Source organism: Neolamprologus multifasciatus, chromosome 8 (genome assembly GCF_963576455.1).
Source record: "Neolamprologus multifasciatus chromosome 8, fNeoMul1.2, whole genome shotgun sequence".
NCBI classification, from domain to species: domain Eukaryota; kingdom Metazoa; phylum Chordata; class Actinopteri; order Cichliformes; family Cichlidae; genus Neolamprologus; species Neolamprologus multifasciatus.
Genome location: NC_140446.1, coordinates 11,982,875 through 12,003,426, shown reverse-complemented (window position 1 = coordinate 12,003,426; position 20,552 = coordinate 11,982,875). Strand labels below are relative to the sequence as shown.

At 38.9% G+C, this 20,552-nt stretch overlaps 3 protein-coding genes across 3 annotated transcripts; 1 reads left to right on the top strand and 2 right to left on the bottom strand.

Annotated features, from left to right (window-relative positions):
• The first annotated feature begins 775 nt into the window (after positions 1-775).
• LOC146512593 (zinc finger CCHC domain-containing protein 24-like) lies at positions 776-15,022 on the top strand. Its single transcript, XM_085171325.1, has 4 exons — positions 776-1,360; positions 2,704-2,904; positions 11,939-12,103; positions 12,352-15,022. The coding sequence occupies exons 1-4, from the start codon at positions 1,154-1,156 to the stop codon at positions 12,463-12,465; spliced, it is 687 nt and encodes a 228-aa protein (XP_085027451.1). The 5' UTR covers positions 776-1,153; the 3' UTR covers positions 12,466-15,022.
• On the bottom strand, positions 14,087-16,640 carry LOC146512592 (peptidyl-prolyl cis-trans isomerase A-like). Its single transcript, XM_085171327.1, has 6 exons — positions 16,393-16,640; positions 16,229-16,259; positions 15,506-15,594; positions 15,329-15,425; positions 14,718-14,793; positions 14,087-14,546 (listed from the first exon to the last, which is right to left on the bottom strand). Exons 1-6 carry the CDS (start codon positions 16,543-16,545, stop codon positions 14,411-14,413), a joined length of 582 nt encoding a protein of 193 aa, XP_085027453.1. The 5' UTR covers positions 16,546-16,640; the 3' UTR covers positions 14,087-14,410.
• Positions 16,641-17,081: 441 nt separating this feature from the next.
• LOC146512591 (peptidyl-prolyl cis-trans isomerase A-like) lies at positions 17,082-20,196 on the bottom strand. Its single transcript, XM_085171326.1, has 6 exons — positions 19,745-20,196; positions 19,625-19,655; positions 19,254-19,342; positions 19,065-19,161; positions 18,297-18,372; positions 17,082-18,150 (listed from the first exon to the last, which is right to left on the bottom strand). The coding sequence occupies exons 1-6, from the start codon at positions 19,910-19,912 to the stop codon at positions 18,015-18,017; spliced, it is 597 nt and encodes a 198-aa protein (XP_085027452.1). The 5' UTR covers positions 19,913-20,196; the 3' UTR covers positions 17,082-18,014.
• Between the last annotated feature and the right edge of the window lie 356 nt (positions 20,197-20,552).

The window sequence follows — 20,552 nt, the reverse complement described above, 5'->3', positions numbered from 1 at the left end:
TTAATTGATTAAAGTTGCTTCCATACAGGGACAAAAACCAAAAGATGATTTGTAACTTATAACTTATAACAAAACACTAAAAGTGTTTTATAATGAATCTACCCCCCCCCCCCCCCCCCCCAATGAAACCTGTGTATCTGTGCAAACAGGGGTTTTCTGTGTATGCACTGCAAATGCCCCAAACTTCCACATCACACTTGTTTATTTACTTTTTAAACTTCTATTTTCATGTCTCTGGGCCACATGACCTCTTGTATAATACAAATTGTTATTTAAAAAAGCATGAATCATAGCGGGTAGGACATCCCCAGGACTTTCATTTGGATCGTAATTTAGATTATTTTTGAGCCTCCAAAAATGAATGGTTAAACACATTATTTAAAAAAACCCACGCGTGGGCAATAAACCCCCCCCCCCCCACTATTTTACAAGTCATGGAGTTATTACATGTTTTAGCATGACATTTTAGCTTTCTTACTGAATTAGTCAGTATGAAGCACTAGATGGCAGCAGCCCACTTCCTCATTAGAATCCACTGGGATTTTCATCAGCTCAAATCCACTTTGAGCTGACACCGAAGCAATTTTGTGTGCGTTTTATATTTGGAAATCATTAATTATAGTAAACATGAAGAAGTTTATCGACACTCTCACGAATGAAGGAATTGAAAACCCGATATTAAACAAAAGAAATATAAAGCACTTCTGTAAATATGTGAAATCTCATATAAGAAGTTTAATGTGGCTTTTTTTTAATTATCATGATCACTTGCGTTATATTTAGACGATTAAACAAGTACAGAGAAGTTCCCTTCTTAATACAGATGCCAGCGAAGGTAATCAGAAAGAGATGCAAACTCATGTTGGCCCTCCTATTCTCTGTGACGCAACGCAGAGTCCTTGCCTGTTTGCTGCTCCAGTCCTCCAGCTGCCATACAGCCTTTCCATTTCAAACTTACACCGAGCACCTCCCGTGACTTCTCTCCTGTTAGTGGAGTCCTCCTCCCACGGCTTCCCCCAGGTGAACACACGCAGAGATTACGCCCAGTCAGGCGCTGCAGGGGGATGAGTGGAAGAAGTTGGGTTGTCCAGAGAAACCGGCGGTTCTGACGGTGCTGTTTTAAGAGGAGAGGCGCAGACCTCCAGAAGACACCATGATGTCTGCCGTAGAGACTGGTGTGTACCAGCCCGCGCAGCTTCTCAGCTGGGTCTACATGTCCTTACAAGACACGCCGAGTAGCGCTTTTGACGGCTTCAAAGTCGAGTCGGACTTCTCTCCTCTGGACGTGAGCACCTCCAAGCGTAGCACAGCTGATCTGAGCTCCAACTATCTCAACAACTTCTTCCATCTGAGCAGTGAGGTAGAACGCATGTGATGCTGTCTCAATCATTAAGTTGCGATGGCAGATTATTATCTCCGTATTTGGATTAAATCTTTATCTTTAATGTTATTTTTTCTTTCTTTATTTATTTGCTGCAAGTCTCTCCCTGAATGTTCTACTCAGATATTTCAGCCTTGGTTACTTTGCTGCCCATACTGCAAACCTCACCTGCATGCCTTCATTTGGGTTGCCCTGCGGTGACTGGGTAGCATATGAATATGCGTTTTGTACCCAGATATAGTGCCTGAGTGTGTTCAGACTGTTCTGGTGTCAGCCAGACGGGGGAATGGTAGGTTGAGAAGGACCTCTCACAAGCTTTCAAAAATGTTAGAGTTAGCCACCCCAGCCCCTTGGCCTCTGCATGGTTAGAGCAGTATACAGTGTTAATTCAGTGCTTAATAAACTACTGACTAATTGAAGAAAGGGATAAGGAATTTTATTTTATTTTTTTTAAAAAAGCAAACTGAGTACTTTAAGATGTTTTCTTTAAATTTTTACATCTAAATCCACAAGTTTTTACTTGAGACTCGAGACATTTCCACATATCTGGCATGTGTGCTTTAACTTCACGCATGCCAAGATATCTAGTGGTTTGCTGTCTCTTGCATAAGATCTCACTGCTCTAAAGCACATGTGCATCTGATCACAATTCGTTATTGTGCGATGCCTTCAGAGTAAACAGTGTCCGCAGGCTGTTCTTCATGTTGGTTGGCCCTGCAGTGCCATAGCACCCATCTCCTCTAGAAGCACAATGATGCTGATTATGTCGTGCCAGAAGAACCATTTGTAAGAATGCATGACAAAGGCATTTTGTTCTAATGAGGAAATGGACACTATTGGTTCACACAGTAAGGACTGCACATCTGCAGAAATCAAATAAGGTTGGCTACTGTCAGGGAGACAAACAGGAGAATCAATCAGGGTGATGGACTGACAGACCCCGTGAAATGTTCTTTTATAGCAGAGTCACAACAATAACCTTCTGTAACTTTCTGTGTTTTGGGGATATGGCAAACACTCTTGTGTAGAGCTGAAACTGATGAAATGAGTAAAATCAAAAATTTAACAATCATCTGTCAAACAAAAAAGCCAAAATCTGCTAACTCCAAAGTAAAAATCTTACAGTTTTTACCTCTGATAGTTGAGTATTTCTGTGTTTTGATTGATTTTGAAGCTATTTGAATATACTACCTTGGCCTTTTGGAAGTTATGTTGGGCATTACTTATGAGCTTCGGACATTTGTAGACATAGTTAAGAGCGCGTATCAACGGAAAAATAATTATGATTTGTTTGGGTGGGGGGCATTGCTTTTCTCTGACAGAGCTTGAACAATAATTTCTACAAGAGGACTTCACCTTATGGATCTCTTAACAATATTGTGGATGGCCTGAGCTCACTGGCAGACCATTTCTCGGACCTTTCCCTGTCTCCTGAGACACGGAAGCCCAGCAAAAGGCCGCCACCCAACTACCTATGCCACCTTTGTTTCAACAAAGGACACTACATCAAAGACTGCCCTCAGGTGAGACACAGTGACACTTTACATCAAACAGCTGCACAATATGTGGCTCATTTGAGCTGTCTATCAAACGCATGTGAAGTGCTGCATTAATAATACATTTGTAAAGTAAATGTGATGACAAATCCAACAAATCACATCCAGTTTCTTCGTCACATTTCTAGGTATTCTTTCACAATTGTACTGCACTCAATGTAAACTCTACATTCCAAGTTAGAGTATTATGTTTGTATTATTCTTTTTTTTTAGTGTGAAATACAGTCCTCAGCACATATTTGAATTAGGTGTACCACCACAGGTTGGTAATGAGCAGCAGATGCCAGATTGGATCTCGGTGCTGGCCCTAATGAAAGATGATAGGTTTTTCTGTGGAACTAGGCACGACCTCCACTCCAAACATGAAAGAAATATTACCAGTGCTTTATGTGCAGCTGTGGTTCCCCATTGATCATGTTCTGAAGGAAATGCTTGACATTTGTTAGGTGTAATGGAAATAATAAAATGACTGATGGACAGGATGTGTCCAAGAAACAAAGAAGCAAAAACTTGAATTTAAAATAGCAGGTCAACTTTTACTATTCAAATGTATCTATATATCCATCCACCCATCCATCCTTTTTTCTGCTTATCCAACTGGATCACACACACACACACACACACACACACACACACACACACACACACACACACACACACACACACACACACACACACACACACTCTCTGTCTAGCAATATATAGATAGATATCTTGTCATACCATGTCACACAGGATACTCCTCTCCAAACATGGCTAGTGATTAGGTAGCTTTTTTAAAAAAAGTAGAAGTTGCTTTCTTTTGCAAAATCTGAAAGCAGCAACCTCCTTTTATAATACCACAGACTATAATACTGGGTGATCAGTTTCACTTATTTCAGTGTTTGTCAAGTTCCATCTATCTGAAAAGCCAAGTTAAACATATTTTTAAGAATATCAATCTCTTTTTGGGGGTGACATATAACAATAGCAGTTTGAGACTTTCAGAAAAAGTCAAAAGAAGATTGCTATTCCATTTGCAGCAAATCATATTTGGCTCCGTTCTGGGAGTTTCCCACCTTTCCATGTGCATGGAAAGTCCAGTATGAGGAGAGCAACAGCAGACCCTCAAGCACAAACAGCATGGAAAAATAAAAATGGGTTAAAAGTTGGGTTGAAGTAGTTATAAGCAGGTTAAAGTTAATTAAATAGTAAACCCAATGTGATCACCTTTTAACTGCTACCAAGATTTTAGGCTGAGATTTTGCACTGAACCAAGACTATGCTAACCGATGCTAAATCACAGTTAATTAGATAAAACATTTAAAGCATGTTATTAATAACACAAGGTAGCCTTTTTTTAAAACTGTGTGACAAATACCTGTTAGGTGTGCTTAAACCCATTTGCTTTCTTGTGAATGGGAATGCTGCTAGCTTTATGTCTGTAAAGCTAGTAGCACAGAAATACTATTAGACTGTGAGCCAGTGTTAGCATAAAGACGGGAAATGGGGAGAGCCAGTTTAGCTCTGTCAAAAAGAACACAACTGCTTATAATTACTGGTTTTATGCTTTTTGCAAAAATCAAACATTGTAGATAGCATTACTATGCTTTAGAGGAGCTGGTAGGGAGTCTAGTAATTCTACCCTACACCAATTGTTGCTCTTTTTATGCTAAGCTAAGTTAAGCTATCATTCCAGATGACCAACATTTTTTGATGTGAGAGTGATATCAAACTTCTTATCTATTTCTTAATATATAAGGAATAAACACACTCTCCAAACCATTCTTTCACTCAAAAACAATGAGTACGAATCTCTTTTTTTCTCCCTCGAGTTTGATCGTTCTCTCCTAAAGTCTTGACTCTGCCAACACATGGTAGATTAGTGTACTCTAGCACAGAATACAGCCCATATAGGAATGTAAGGAATGCTGACAGCATATGTGCAGTGACCTTATAGCTCTTCGCACATTCACATCTGTGAACACCTGCCAATTGCTATGAAAAGTAGGTGTATATTCTGTATTTTTCTTTGGTGTCATGAATCACATCTTCATCTAAGTGTATCAAAGAAGGTCCTAACCACACATTAAAGCCAAAGACACTTGGTAGAAATATTGACAACCCTTCCTGTTATGCTATTGGTCCTCTACAAGCTTCTGACTCAATCATCTCACAAGCTTTGATGTTTCTTAGATGTTCTATATGAAAACTTAGTTCTAACTTTTCACTTGTGATTTTATCCAACATTGAACACAAAAAGCTCACTCCTTGACAAGCACTCCTTTAAAACGGGTCTGGAGCCTTTACTAGCTGACAGTGGGCAAAAAGCAAGGGCTAACACAGAAATTAAGATAACTATACATTATCAGATTCACAAATACAAATCAGGAATGTGTTTGGACTGTGGAAGAAGCTGTAGCAACCAGTGAAAGTGGGTAAATGTAGAAACTTAACACAACAGGCTACTAGTGGAGCTCTAAAGAAACAGCAGTAACTATTGCGCCGTTGTGCTTTACACAACTTGAGGTGTAGAATTTTTATGAGATAAGCTGCGTCACAATCTTCATCTGTAAGTTGTGATTATCTGTTTGTACCTTGGTGTATTGTGAGTAAGTTTTTAGGCTGAGTGTGACGCTAGGAGACAGGGAGCATTTTGTGGAGCTGCAGTGGATAAGAATCAAAGGATGTCATGGCTCAGTAAGATGAGAGAAGGATCCACACAGGAAGTCTGTGCCTGAAGCCTTAACAGCATTTTCTGGAACATCAAGTCTAAAATTATACGACAAATACATGGCAGGTAATGAAAAAAAAAGAAAAAAGTTTTAGGTATAAGAGAAAATGCTAATGCTGCCATTTGGCATTTCAATAGTTAACATCCTGCTGACAGCACTGTGGAGCGTTGGGTTACTTGCTTCATGAGACGATTGAAACGTCAAAGGAATTGTCAGAGATATTTACGATTCTGCTTTATTGCTATACTCTTTAAATTATGCAAAATCTGGAAACCATTTTTCCTCCTGGCTTTTTGCCACTCTTGCTCTGCTTTAGAAAGATGATGTCAGATTTTATTATGTGTTGCTAATATTTCAGACCCAAAGGGATGATTACGGAGCTGTCGCCATGACAAAAGGTCTCTTTAGTCGAAGTTGTGATGAACGTTCGTCTGAAGCTGTGCCTAATCAACAAACTGCTTTTTGTTCTCGCTAGTTGGAATCTGAGGCATTTTTAGCCAACTGAAGTTTTGTATGCTTTAAGTATGCTTTTGATGTCTTAGGATTGCAGAAAAATAGTTTAAAAAAAGTTAAAAATCCTTCATACTATATTGTCTTTAAGATTCACATTTCCAAGCAAACGACAGGTACTCATTGAGAGTTTACGTGGTTTTTCCCTTTAACCTAGGGTCACATTTTAATGTCCTCATCCCAGTTAAGTAGCTCGACCTGCTTACAGTAAAGAAAGTACACAAGTGACAGAGTGCTGACAGTAAATGGGTGCGTGGTGGGAAGGGCCTGTGATAAATAAGGAGAGCATTGTTTCTGCAGAGGGGCTGTGGAACCAAAGGTCAGGAAGTCAGGCTGTATTGTTCGCACAGTGCTGCTTGGCTGGAGTCATCTCTGTCTCTCTCGCCTTTCTGTCAGTGCAGGGCAGTGGCGATCGGACTCTAGCTACACTGACAGGACTGCATCCGTTTTTGCAAACTTGTGGGTAACATAGGAAGTGCATGTAGGTCTTTACTGTTACAGTTTAATCACACTTGAATGCAGGGGAAAAGTCTGCTTTGAAAATTAGTTGCAGGGATTACAAAAGAAACTTCTTGATCTGATCATTGGCCTTTGAACATAAACATATTTTTAGTTCTCAGTCTTTTTAGTCTGTGCTGCGCCACTTAAAAGTCCAACATTTAACATAATGTTAATTTGTTGTGTTTGCACTTTCTATTTTTAGATGTAAGACAAGATACACAGTGTTAATAATTATCATGCAAGATAATGATAGGCAGATGTTTTATTTTTATTTTTGGATCAACACAGTCCAGCTGTTTGCTTGTGTTTAAAGTCTTTTAGCTAGATGTAGATCTATATTTATGCATACAGGCATACAGGCCAGTCAGCATTCTGATCTTGGCAATGATGCATTTACCAAAAAACCAAAAGTTTAAACATAAAACAGTATTCAACTGTATTTGGTACTTCTGAGAAATGTAATTTGACTATAAAATGAAATTACAGGAGGATGATCTCAATATTTACAAAGTTTTTATTTGACTGAAATTAGGTGAGTATCAGATTCGTTTTGGACTGGATAAAGTGAACGACGCTGAACTGGACAATATCATGTAACCCAGTCTGATTACTGTTGCTGTGTTACTGTGGTCCTTTTGTTTTCACTGGTGATAACTGTCTTATCTACACACAATATCCTGCCTGGCACTTCTGGTTAAACATCTGCTGAGGATGATGCAAAAGATAGGGGAAACCCTGGAATTCAGGATAGATAGCCTTCATATGATAAAGAGTATCGTCGGCTCAAGGCTAAGGAACACATATAGGAAAAATGCTGTAGAGATCACTTTTATTATGGTTCCATATTTTTAATATTTTCCTAAATGTTACTCAAACACATATTGAATTGAAATTGGACATATTTTTCTGTTCCAACCCACCATCTGTTCCTGTCATTCAGTCTTTTGAGAAACATAATACCTATAGTTCAGTGGAGCTCAGTCAGATTCTGGACCAATCAAAGTGCTTCGTCCCCCCAGACTCCTGCATTTGAGAAAGATGCATAGAAAATGTCCACATGTCTGTGTGATAATCATTCTCCTTGCTCTGTGTGCTTTCAACACTGGGTCTGATTGATTAAAACTCTACAGCACTACTTCGTAAAATACAGAACCAGTCATCTGCTCTTTGACCTCCAGATGTTTGTATCTAATCATATTCATGTTGGATTAAAGAAAAGTTCATCCACTCTGTGTTTCAAATGTGCAACATTTGTAAAAAAGCTTTGCAGAAAGATCACAGCTTTGGACTGTATCTGGATAAAATAATCTTTTGACATCTTGATGTTTCCGTAAGTGGAACATTTGGCCTTGATTTGCTCTGGAAAAGAGGAAACACCATTGTGTAAGACATAAGTCAGCATCTACTGGCCAGGAAGCGACTGATATCTTATTTCCTTGAATCACTGCTCTGTGGTTCGAGCCCACGGTCGTGGCGAAGCTGCTAGAAAAACTTTATTAAACTCGGGATGAGAATAGAAGTTTTGAGTTGAGGACCTATGACACAGTGAGAGCAGCAGCGCACGAACCAAACAGCTTCATCTATTCAAAACGTGTCAAAGTAAAGAAAGTTAGAGCAATTCTTCAGAGAACAGTGCATAAGTTGACACATCCTATATTTTAAGTGGTAGGCACGCCACTAGGTTTGCAAAAGACTGTGGCATATTTGTTTGTTATACGGAGTTTTTATCCTTTTTTTTATTTAGCTGGACTATAGCTGATGTATCAGATGTTAAATTATTATTTCATTATTTCTTCATAACAGCTGTGAACCCCTAGGGCATCCAAACTTACTCAGATGTGTTGATTATTTATGAATTGGAACATTTGTTTCAGTTTTTAAAATATGCACTATGGTGAAAAAGACAGCCTTGTAAAAGTTGCTTAGGTTTAAAAGTATGCACGTCGTAATGTTATCACTTTTAAAATAAGCAGCTGCTCAACAAACTAGAATCCAGCCTAAGATGATGTCTTCTAATTAGTTTTGTTTGACAAATGCTGCTAAAGCCCTAAATATTTGTTTGATAATCATATAAAACTAAAAAGCAGCACATCGTCATATTTGAGAAGCTGTAACCAGTTGAATTTTGGTTTACTGCTGCCATCAAATTTGTCCTCTTAAAAACGCAGCTGTTTTAATAGTCTCTCTTTGGGGCTCGTGGGAATTGAGGCATTTGTTGCTCTTAACCCTCCTGGAGAGTTGATTTCACAAGATAATGAAAACTATCTCTTAAATCAGCACAAGAGTCTTTAAAACACAGGCGACCTTTTGCTGCGGTGGTCAGCCCAGGCATGATTGTGTTGTTTTGCTTTGCTTAACAGCTGGACTTCTCCATGGATGCTGTGGGGGTCTGACACAAATTAAACCCAGCGAGGGACAGAGTGTGGTGGGTTTGTTAGTGTGGAGTAATTGACCACATGGTATCCAGTAGGCTTAGCTGTGCTGAGTTCTCCAGGATGAATTCTCTCGTGGGGGTATGGGAGTAGGGGAGAGTGAATGAGGGACTGGCGAATGGAGACGGGGGAGGGGGGGGATTTGGAGTAGTCCATTGTTTATCCTGATGGTTTCCAGATGATGGCAGAGGGAGGCAGCCACCTCCTGGGTCTCTCTCACCAGGCTACAAGGATCTGGGCCAAGCTTATCTGCTGCAGCCTACAAATCTGGCTTTACATCCCTCTATGCAGTCCGGGGCTAATTTAAATAAGACAACATAAGTATTGGCTGTGAAACTGAATATGTTGTAATACACATAATAAATGAATTTCACAACTTATTTATCTTAAAAGAGTTTCTCACATGTGGTTTCAGACTGAAAGGTTTTGGGGTTTTAGGCCTGCTGTTTGTTTCTGTGTTTTATTTTCTGTGTATGACAAAGAAAATTGAATTGAATGAAAATTGTTCTCAGAAACTGCACTTGACCAAGTCTAAAAAAACACAGGCAATGGAAGTAAAGTAACCTCTGTGAACAAAGACCAATCCCAGCTGCCTTAGCTGATATTAGTATTGCTGCAGTCCTTAACTTTTCTACATATCAGGAATGCAGATTTTGATATAGCACACAGCAGAGGGAGAAGATAGCTTCTGCTGTGTGCTATATCAGGAACTGCTTCAAAGGGAATTACTTCAAATGGCTTGTAACTGCTGGAAAAATGCTGCCTAAATGAAATGAAAGGCATAAGAAGGCGTAACTTAATTGTACACAACTGTACACAACTGTGTACAGGCTTTTTACTGAAAATCTTAAGCCTCATCAGTAATGGTCTCAGTGGGAGGGGGGCTGTCAAGAAGCCATTCTTAAGGAAGGGAAACAAGCGGAAAAGGATGAGATATGCCAAATTACACAAGAACTGGACTGAAAATCAGTTGCAACAGGTCTTGTGGAGTGATGAATTTAAATTTGAAATGTCTGATTCAAAACAGCATCAGTATGTAAGGAGGAGGTGGAATAGTGAGTGTCAACAGTAATCTATAAATCATGGTGGAGACTCTGGTTTTGGGCTGTATTTCAGTCAGTGGTGTTGGAGATTGTGTCAGAACTGATGAAATGAAGAGCGCAGAAATGTATTTTCAAAGATTTATCCACCATGCAAAACCATCTGGAAAGCATCTGTTTGTCAGCGGCTTCATTTTTGAGGATGACTGTGATCCCAAGCACGCTACCAATAAAGTAAAAGCTTATCTGGATAGAAAAAAAACACAGTGGGATAGTGTAAGTCATGGATTGGCCTCCCCAGAGTCCAGACCTTAACATTTTTGAAGCAGTGTGCGATCATCTTCACAGAGAACAGAGCAAAAGGCAGCCAACATCTAAAGAAGAGCTTTGAATGCCCTTCAGATAGCCTGGAGAACTATTCCTGAAACTTACTTAAAGAAATTACATGAAAGAATAAAGTCTTACTAAGGGAGTTCAGCCTGATGTGTGTATATACAGTGTCATATGTATGCGAAAATGGCCCACTGATCTGATGGATTCAGTCAATCTTTCCTGCTTTCCATTGAGAGTGTCCATTCACTTTCAGGTCAAAAGTGTGTTTTCATTTGTTGGCTGTCAGTGTGACATCTTTGATCAGGGCAGTGGAAACTACAGCGTGTGCAGTGCCCCTCGCTGCCCTGTGGGCTCCAGACTTTAGGTAGAGTTTGTTTTGCTTGTTTTGAAGAGTGAAAGCTGTTTCCTTCTTCAGGAAAATGATAATCTGTCTGCTGTCTCTGTATGCTTGAGAACAAGGGCAAGCATCAAAAGCGATCTCCCACAGTGCCCCTTGGTGGCCGAATGAGACAAACACATGCTTCAAAATGATTCACAGCGCATTTAGCAGATTTGGCTGATGGAACTTCACAACCTGTTTTGTTTCACATATTAAGGACTGGAAATGAATAAAATTGGAAATGATCAGTGAGAAGCTTTGAACCTGACATATGTTTCTGCGGTGAAATAAAAGCAAAGCATTATGTGAACTTCTCTGTTGTTGTGGATTCAGGCCTGATTCGATCTTAATTTTGACTTGCCCTACTTTTCATCCAAGATGCTTTTAATTCAAACCAGTCTTGTCGAGAGGATTTTCTTTTTTCTTTTCTGTGATGGGCTTAGAATTTTGTCATGTTACACCAGTGCAGAGTTCATCTGGGTTTTATTTCCTCCCTGCTAAGATCTTTGTGTTCTGATTGGAGGATTGTGGCCAGCTGGGAGGGATGACTGATAGCCTAAGGTATTTGTCCTATAGAAGTAAGCCCTCTCCAATTGGTCCCTCCGCAGGCTAGGGCCTCCTTTACAGTCTCCTGGGAACACAGCTGGAGGGAGGGAGTTCATTTCTAATGGGAAAGCTGAGACTCTTTTTGTGTCCAGCAAATAAATTACAACATACAATATCATCTAACATCTTTGGAATTAACCACTGAAACTTTTCTGTTTGCTTTCATAGAACCAAGAGTCTTGTAATTTCCTACACTATCCCTCTAAAATAAGTTTCCTTTGATTAGATTACTTTGTAATATAAGTCAATCCTTTTAGGATTGTTAAAGCACCAAAGCAAATGATTTGACAAAACATAATCATCCCATTGCTGGAAAAAAAAAACCCTCTCCATAAATTCTCCTGACCACCAACAGTTCTGCTATCAGGATGTTTTCTAATTACATGAAGCTTTGAACTGGCTGCCATGCAAAGAAAAAATAGGTCATTGCATAGGTCTTCTCCGTTAAAAGTGGTGATAGGCATGTATAATTTTTCTTCTTTTCAGGCTCGACCCAAAGGCGAGGGCCTGACCCCTTATCAGGGAAAAAAGAGGTGTTTTGGAGAGTATAAATGTCCAAAATGCAAGAGGAAGTGGATGAGCGGGAACTCCTGGGCCAACATGGGACAAGAATGTATCAAGTGCCACATCAACGTTTACCCTCACAAGCAGGTAATGCATCAGAATACAGGGCATCAGGAGACTGGGACAGCTCCTTGGTCTTGCACATCAAATCAAATCTTCACCTAAAAGGTGAACTGTTCAAATTCTGGATACATTAGCTGCAGATACCTCTGTCTTATCCTTATATAGGCTTACAAATGGCATAGCTTGTCTGTTTCTCATGTCTTTCTTGGACCTAGGACTAATTGCCAATTTCTGTATATGCAGGTCATTAATTTCCGGTTTCTTTGTTCCAGAGACCTCTGGAGAAGCCGGATGGGTTGGATGTGTCTGACCAGAGTAAAGAGCATCCGCAACACCTGTGTGAAAAATGCAAAGTCCTTGGCTACTACTGCCGCCGAGTGCAATAACACATTCAGTTTGCCTAACACACTGCTCCAAAGCTTCACGAAACACACATAGCTACGACAGCTATATTTTAGTTACTAAAGCTACAACATCTATAGTGCAGTAATGCATCTCACGCTTTCATGAAATACCCTCTGACTCTGGTTTCAGTAGTATCAGTGGAGATGAGTACTTTGTGTTTGCTGGGTTCTTGTAAGCTACTCAGTTTTCATTATGTGAATATTCATTTGAAGTCTGAACTTTGAGCCAACTGTGAATTAAGAAACTTCACTTTCTTCACTTGTGAGCAACTTCTTGGAACAGCTTTCATATAGAGGTTCTTTTACATGTGTGTATATTTCAGAAATAACTTAAATGTTTTTGTATAAAATATGCAAGTCTGCCAAGACGGTTATGCAGTAATAATGTATATCTGCCTTGTCCTCTGTATTATTAGTATTGGTGGGTACATCATTTTTCTAATATATGTTTTAAGCCATACTATTTTGTTGAATATTACTCTTTGTGAAGGAATATATTAGTCAACTAACATTAAGTTCTTTTATACTACTTTCTACATTTTATGGGGAAAACACTCGTCAGGTAGTTTGTCGGTCCAAAGTTTTAAATATGCAGTGTAGAAATTTTTCTAATAGTAACTTACAGCAACTGTATTTTGGCACCCAGTGCTAAAAGACTCGCCAAAGTGCTTATGGTCATAATGTAGTATATAACATGTGACAGTAAAAAAAAGTGAATGTAACAAACGGTGGTAAGTGAAGGGTTGCTTGTGAGTGGTGCTTTTCAGGGTATTTTTCACTGGACTTGCTAATAAATGAGTATGGAACAGAAATACCCTTTAACTTGTAAACTGTGTTAAATTTAATGTGCCTTCATTTGTATAACCCATGAGATGGATGTTTCTCTATTGAAATATTTGCATTAAAATCTATTTAAACGTGATCGGTTTCTGATGTCATCTCTACATCTCAAGTAAGGATGTAAGCACATATCATGAGCGGGGACTACAGAGAATAGCTTAATGATATATGGCTTTTGTATCATCAAATACAATCACAGGTAATCTTATAATTAAAAAAATAAAATGATCTGCCTCCATCCATCCTTTGCATCCTCTTTTGTCACACCAAGCCTGTGTGTTCTTCCTCTTTTCCTCCTGCCTAACAACTCTAAATTTCCACATTCTGTGAACATCAGTCCACCGAAACTCATGTCTAACATCTGTCAGCCTGTCCATTACACTATATACAAGAGATCAATGTAGTTTAACGTGAAGTTAATCCTAACTTCACGTTAAACTCATCTGTCATTCCTATCACATCTCAGTCATTTTGTTGCCCACATACACTTTCTGCTACTCTTTATTTCTTCATACAATACCATAGCTCCTCTCTTTGTACCTCATTGTATTTTTCTACATATACAAATTGTACCTGCTTCTGAACTTCTCCTCGGGATAGTTCAGAAAGAATATTTTTTCCAACATCTCCAATAAAAGGTAGGCACTACTGCTACAAATAGTTTTATTTCAGCCAGTTTGCTGATGTGCAAAATTTCATTTTTAAGGAATTTTTTTACATTTTTTTTGACACCTCTGTTAAAAATCACATGTTCAGAAAAGGGTTTTGTTTTTACAAATGTATGCCCCTTTTTTGCAAAATTAGTTCAAGTTTATATTGCTAAATTCACAAGCTTTGTCACATATTAGAATCATTCGTTATTTTTGATGCATCAAGTTCACATTTAAAGCAAACACGTGTGTCGGCCATTACTTGAAGTAATACAGCATATAAACACAAAAACCTAAACAAAAAATGTTCTGAAATGATCTACTGTCAGCAAACAGAGATAGCACCCTGTTCGCTGACTGAAGAAAGACCCTCTTTCACTCTTGCATTTATTGAAATTACAGCAGGAGATGAGACTACGGACACGTCCACACGGAGTCTAGTCGAGCTGTCCACAGTCTGTGATAGTGATCTTCTTGGAGGTTCGCCCAGTCCGTGAACCATAAGACTCCACTCTCTTGATTACATCCATTCCCTCCTTCACGCTGCCAAAGACAACATGGTTGCCATCCAGCCTAAATGAAGAAGACGCTTATTTTAATATAGCTGCCCTGGATAATGACATGATCCATGAAGCACCTACGGAGTCTGACCGACTCACATTTTATTAGGTGGAGCCACAGACTGATGAAAAAGAACTTCACTAGCTTCATCTCCTGCATTTTATGATGTTTATCAGCACGTACCATTGTGTTTTAACTGTGCAGATGAAGAACTGGGATCCATTGGTGTTTGGTCCAGCATTGGCCATAGACAAGATACCTTACAATTGAACAAATTCATTCATTAAAGTACGTATTTTCACTTAAGCCACACATCTACACAACATATTATATTATATCATATAGCACACTCAAATATCACCGATAGAAAATCCACCATTTAAAATGTTGCCACCTGGTGGCAGAAGACAAATGTGACTATACCACATTACAATGGAGGACAGCATTGGGTAATTTTCCAGTAAATTGATACAAAAAAAAAAAAACAATCACAGTAGCCATAATATTTACAGAATTGCTAAATTTAACTTGAGATGCATGCATATCTAATCTGGTCATGGCCCATCTCATTTTTGCTCTGGAAAATTACAATTTACTCCATTTACTACCAGCAAAACACCAGTCACAAACACTGTAGCCTGAGATTGTACCATCATGTGTAGTATATCACATTGTGCTGTGTATGCATTATATTAGATGCAATGTATTATAACCTGTAAGAGTGTATTTGGTTTTGTACAACCCCATCGTTCTTTTGCTTCCAAAGGAAAAACTGAAATGATGTAAATACTTGCCTGGCCCAGTGTGCTTCAGTTGGAAGTTCTCGTCAGGAAACGGCCTTCCATAGATCGATTTTCCTCCAGTTCCGTTGTGCTTCGTGAAGTCTCCACCCTGAAAACACAAAACGTGTGACTGTAATTGGACCCTCATAGGACACAGGAAAACAAAAGTAGAGAAACATTAAAGCCTACCTGGCACATAAACTGAGGGATCACTCTGTGGAAAATTGAACCCTTATAACCAAAGCCATGCTCTCCTGTGCACAGCGCTCGGAAGTTTTCTGCAAGAGAGCCTTCGTGTCAGAGTCTGCCTTCTTATGTTTGAGTCCACACAGCAGACAGAACAGTTACATTAGAATAAAGCACAAGCAAAATCCTATACAGCAGAGTTATTTTTTTCTTAGTCTTTTCAATATTTATTAGCAACCCTGAAATATTTCTGATGAAATCTTCCTAAAAGATGAAAAAGTGTGCCTGTAACAGTGTAAGAATGCCACAAACCGCTCAGTTATCAACAGAACAGAATAAAATTTGCAGCCTTTTTGATGATCATGAGTCTCACCTTTTAAATTTGTGGTTCTAGTTTAAATGTGGCAATCTCCTGTTTTTCAGGTTTTAACATAAAAAAGGTGAATAACAATCTTTTATCTTCTATTGTGACAACACATTGTTATTCTCTTAGAATGTTTCTTCTGATTTACAAACCAAATAGGCAAGTTTTGGCAGAAAGCAAAAAAACAAACAACAACCCTGTTCTAACATAAAGTGCCAACCTGTCAATTCACACACACATTTGGTGTGTCAAGTTAAACTTAGTCAAGTTCAGGCACACCATCATCTTTTCTTTAGGTCTGAGTAGATCAGATACTCGTTCCAGCTTGTTTGGTGTTTAAGGAGGAAGAGAACATCAGTTACCTGCAGTTTTGGGCACGACTTCTGCATTGAGCTGCAAAAGAAAAAGAAGCAGCCTGAAGGGATTTTTTTTAAAAATTTTTAACTGTCCGCTGAGGACATCAAACTGAAACATTAACATGCAAACTAATACAAGCAGTGTCAACACTTATTTGTAACCTACTCACCTCGAAGGTAACTCTGCCAAGAGGCTCTTTGTCAGCGGCAATGTCAAAGTACACCAGCGGGTTTTTGTTCGCTGCTGCTGGGCCGCTGCTGTACAGACGTGCGGCTGTAAACGCTAAAGAGCAAAACTTTATCCTGTTTGACAGAAGCAACATTTTTATAAACTCACTGTGATGCAATAACTCAACGCAGGTGGACCAACAGTGACCTACAATCACGCTTACATGCGCGAGATGAGGAAGTTGACTACGCAAGCGGAAGCTCTGCTACGTTTCTCGCGAGATTACGCGAGATTTTTTTATGCACTCTAATAATAATAATAATAATTATTATTATTGTTGTTGTTGTAGTAGTAGTGTTATGCTGCGTGCTGCTCATGTCATTAACGTCATACGTAAAAGAAAGGTTTGTGTAGTCTGTATGGTTCATCTGATCACCATATCGAGTTCGTCTAAAATGAAAATGAATCATTCAAGATGCGCTATTGCTACAGCCCAATCAAAAACAACGTTTTGAAAATTCAATTCAAAATCTAAAACATCTACACCACGTGAAACTTAAAAATTTGAAACTGGAGACAATCAGTTCGTAAAGTGAAACAGACAGTACTTAATCAGTTTTGCATGTCAATTGTTTTATTTTTTTTGTATAATGACTTAACCATAAACAATCCCCACCCATCACCAGGATAAAAAGGCTATTATTTTATTATTAAAACCCCAATCATAAAAAATAAACTGCTTGGAATGAGTGTGTTGCTGTCACTGTGTAACGTAACCAAATGTTATACATGCATCATGCTATAAGCAGAATATACAAACAAATGTCAGAGTAGGGCTCTTTAGCTAATTCACGGAACTCTGGCCATGTGCATGAAACTGCAAACCTGCAAATATTGGACGACATCAGCAGTAGAGCTGGGGAGCAGCAAAGCTTTGGACAGTGAGTTTGTAAAAGCTAGATTTTGGTTTATATGTTGTTTTGCAACCTGCAGCAACGCGGGGCTGTGGAATAGGGCAGATGCACAGTCTCTCTCTCTCTCTCTCTTTTTTAAATTTCAAAGAGCAGCCACCAGAATATTACCAAGTACAAAAGTGTGATAAAGCTGGTCATTTTATAGGCAGAGAGATAAAAAGCTTCTCTCAGTTGATGCCATAGTGCCAATATCTGATATGGCAGACTTTTTTTAAACACCAGATGCCCTTTCCTGATGTAAACCCCCCCAGAATGTGCATCCCACCCTGTTCTCAAACTGAGGACCATGCAACTGAACACCTCACAAACTGATTGGAATGCGGGTGCATTCAGTTTTATGCCCATGCAAATTTTAATTTGCAGCTGGAAGTAGTCTCCCACTGGCAAAAATTACATTTTACCCCAATCTTTTCACAGTACATGTACCAGCGCTACTTCACACTGAAAATGAAAAGCTAGGAATGCAGCTTTCCATGTGAAAAACCCATAAAATGGCATTGAAACAGAAAAATGCTAATAATACACTGTAAAATGCGACATCTACACTCAGCAAAAGAGGAAGCACTCTAGGCAAACCTCTTTCACTTTGGTCATCTTATTGAAATTCACCAGGAAATGAAATTACACAATGACCATATCCACATTAAATCTACTTGAGCTCTCCACAGTCCGTGATCGTGATCTTCTTTGAAGTGTACCCAGTCTTGGAACCAAAAGACTCAATTTTCTTGACCACATCCATTCCCTCCTTTACTTTTCCAAAGACAACATACTTGCCATCCAACCTAAAAGAAAAAGAAACTGCTTACAATTAATGGCTTCAAGCCATTACTGAATATCACTGTGATATGAATTAAAGCCAGTTTGGATGAAATACACAGCTTCATTGGTATCAGCTGTTATAAATATGTTTACATTTGTCAGTACGTACCAATCTGTTTTAGTGGTGCAGATAAAGAACTGGGATCCATTGGTGTTCGGTCCGGCATTGGCCATGGACAGGATACCTTAAAATTTAACAAACTCTTATCCAGTTAGATTAAAATAAGGACCCTTGAATATACTAAGTATTTCCACTTGTGGCACAGGTGCACACAACAGCTTATATTATTTAGCACATTCAAGTATCAATGTTAGAAAAAAAGTGTTAAAATGTTGCCATCTGGTGGCGCAAAAGTGATGGGAGCAAAAGTTCTTGTGCAGAGAAGGCTTCTTTATAGATTTCACTAGGCAGTAACTTTGAGCAATGAGGTAAACTGAAGCATGACAAACAAAAATAAACATGACCTTGAAATCTCAAGACAAAAACGAAGAATGGAACAATATTATGTGAATAGTTTTCAAAATGCAAACTGGTTTAAAAAAAGAAGAAAAAAGATTGACAGTGAATGTTACAGTGAAGGACTAACTTGTGTGTAATCCTTACAAAAATGTGCAAGAAACTCAGGACATTCCTACAATTTAAGTTAAAATGCACATAATCTGTTGGCTCCATCTGTTTGACTTCGAGTTATGGACATTTCTTATATATTGACATGCTTTCAAGTATTTGACTGAGAAAATCACACAAATGGCCCAAGTTAAATTGGAATCTGACAAAGTGACTTGCACTATAGAGTTGGAAACTTCTGAAAACCAATAAGTAGCACCACACTGTTTTCATTTTCACTTGCAACAGTGGACAGAGGGGGATAATTACCTGGTCCAGTGTGCTTCAGCTTGAAGTTCTCATCAGGAAAATTCTTTCCATAGATAGACTTATCACCACCTCCAAAGTTATAAATAATATCTCCACCCTAAAAAAAAAAAAAAAAACAAGGCATCACTGTAGTAATATCACAACAGTCCATTGGGAAAAATTAATTACCCCAAAACAAAACAAACCTACCTGACATATAAACTGGGGGATCACCCTGAAGAAAACGGATCCCTTGTAGCCAAAGCCATGTTCTCCTGTACAGAGCGCTCGGAAGTTTTCTGCAGGATAGACTAAATGTAAATTTTTTCCTTCTCACGGGTGACGAAACACACACACAAAGCTTTCGGTAATTTTTCATATTTGAACAGTGACTTGTTACTGTTAGTTTAGGTCCTCCTGAATGGATTTGTTACAGCTGCTTTACAGACCAAACAATTATGAAGCCAACAAAACAAAACATCTCATCCATCCCTCAGCTCTGATAACAGCACTTTCTTGATATTTTGCTGTGATCTGTGATTAAAAAAACAAAACAAACAAATGATGAAAACAGTAGTTACCTGCTGTTTTTGGCACTACGTCTGCATTAAGCTGCAAAATAAAAAGAAAACGGCTCACAGCGATTTAACGCATATTTTCAAAGTAAAAGTTATACTTCTTTTTTTTTTTAACCTACTCACCTCAAAGCTAATTCTGCCGAGCGGTTCGTTGTCAGAAGCAATATCAAAGTAAACCACCGGGTTTTTGCACGCAGCTGGTGGGCAGCTGCTGCACAAACGTGCGACCGTAAACGCCACAGAACAGAATTTCTTCCTGTTTGGTAAAAGCAGCATCCTAATAAAAGTCATGTTGTGCAGCTACTGCCTTCAAGTATGTCAGCAACCACCCAGAGCCAGCTTAAAAATACGAAGTGGGACGTTTGCTTAGAGAACCGGATAGTCTACTCTAATGATGTTGAGAGGCTTAATTAACGTCCCTTAGAACACCTGTTTTACTACTGTGTTGTGTCAAAATGGCTGCTGTGTCAAAAAGCCACGTGACCATGGCTAGAATTATCCAGAACATATACTTTAAACAGTACTTGCTTTTAGATCATTAGAGACTTTAAGTTACTTTAAAACCTGTTTGTTGCGTTTCAGTAAAATGTTATTGACTTTCTGCCCACCCAGCCTGTGCGACATTTTTGGATATCTCATTGGTGTTTGCAGCAGTCAAAGTAATTCAGCACAATTGTGAGTTAGCTTATACACATGATGTGACTTTTAAATACAATACAATGGCTTACCAACTAATTGAAGCGAGTGCAACATTCGTGGCAACAGCTGTGTGCAGATCAACAATGGATAATATATCAGTGCAGAGAGAATATGGGCAAACCTCCGCCTACCCCACTCCTGCTTTACAGGTGAAAATAGAGCAACAGGACCACCGAGTCTTTGATTTTATTTATTTTCTGCTGTGTTTCACTTGCATTTATTGGGTGTAACT

Coding starts and splice junctions, on each gene's coding strand:
- LOC146512593 (XM_085171325.1), top strand. CDS start 1,154: ATGATGTCTGCCGTAGAGACTGGTGTGTACCAGCCCGCGCAGCTTCTC. Junction 1,361..2,703: donor TCTTCCATCTGAGCAGTGAG/GTAGAACGCATG, acceptor TTTCTCTGACAG/AGCTTGAACAATAATTTCTA. Junction 12,104..12,351: donor ACGTTTACCCTCACAAGCAG/GTAATGCATCAG, acceptor TCTTTGTTCCAG/AGACCTCTGGAGAAGCCGGA.
- LOC146512592 (XM_085171327.1), bottom strand. CDS start 16,545: ATGTTGCTTCTGTCAAACAGGATAAAGTTTTGCTCTTTAGCGTTTACA. Junction 14,794..15,328: donor ACTGAAGCACACTGGGCCAG/GCAAGTATTTAC, acceptor TTCAATTGTAAG/GTATCTTGTCTATGGCCAAT. Junction 14,547..14,717: donor TGCACAGTTAAAACACAATG/GTACGTGCTGAT, acceptor TTCTTCATTTAG/GCTGGATGGCAACCATGTTG.
- LOC146512591 (XM_085171326.1), bottom strand. CDS start 19,912: ATGACTTTTATTAGGATGCTGCTTTTACCAAACAGGAAGAAATTCTGT. Junction 19,343..19,624: donor CGTAGTGCCAAAAACAGCAG/GTAACTACTGTT, acceptor TCTATCCTGCAG/AAAACTTCCGAGCGCTCTGT. Junction 18,373..19,064: donor GCTGAAGCACACTGGACCAG/GTAATTATCCCC, acceptor TTAAATTTTAAG/GTATCCTGTCCATGGCCAAT.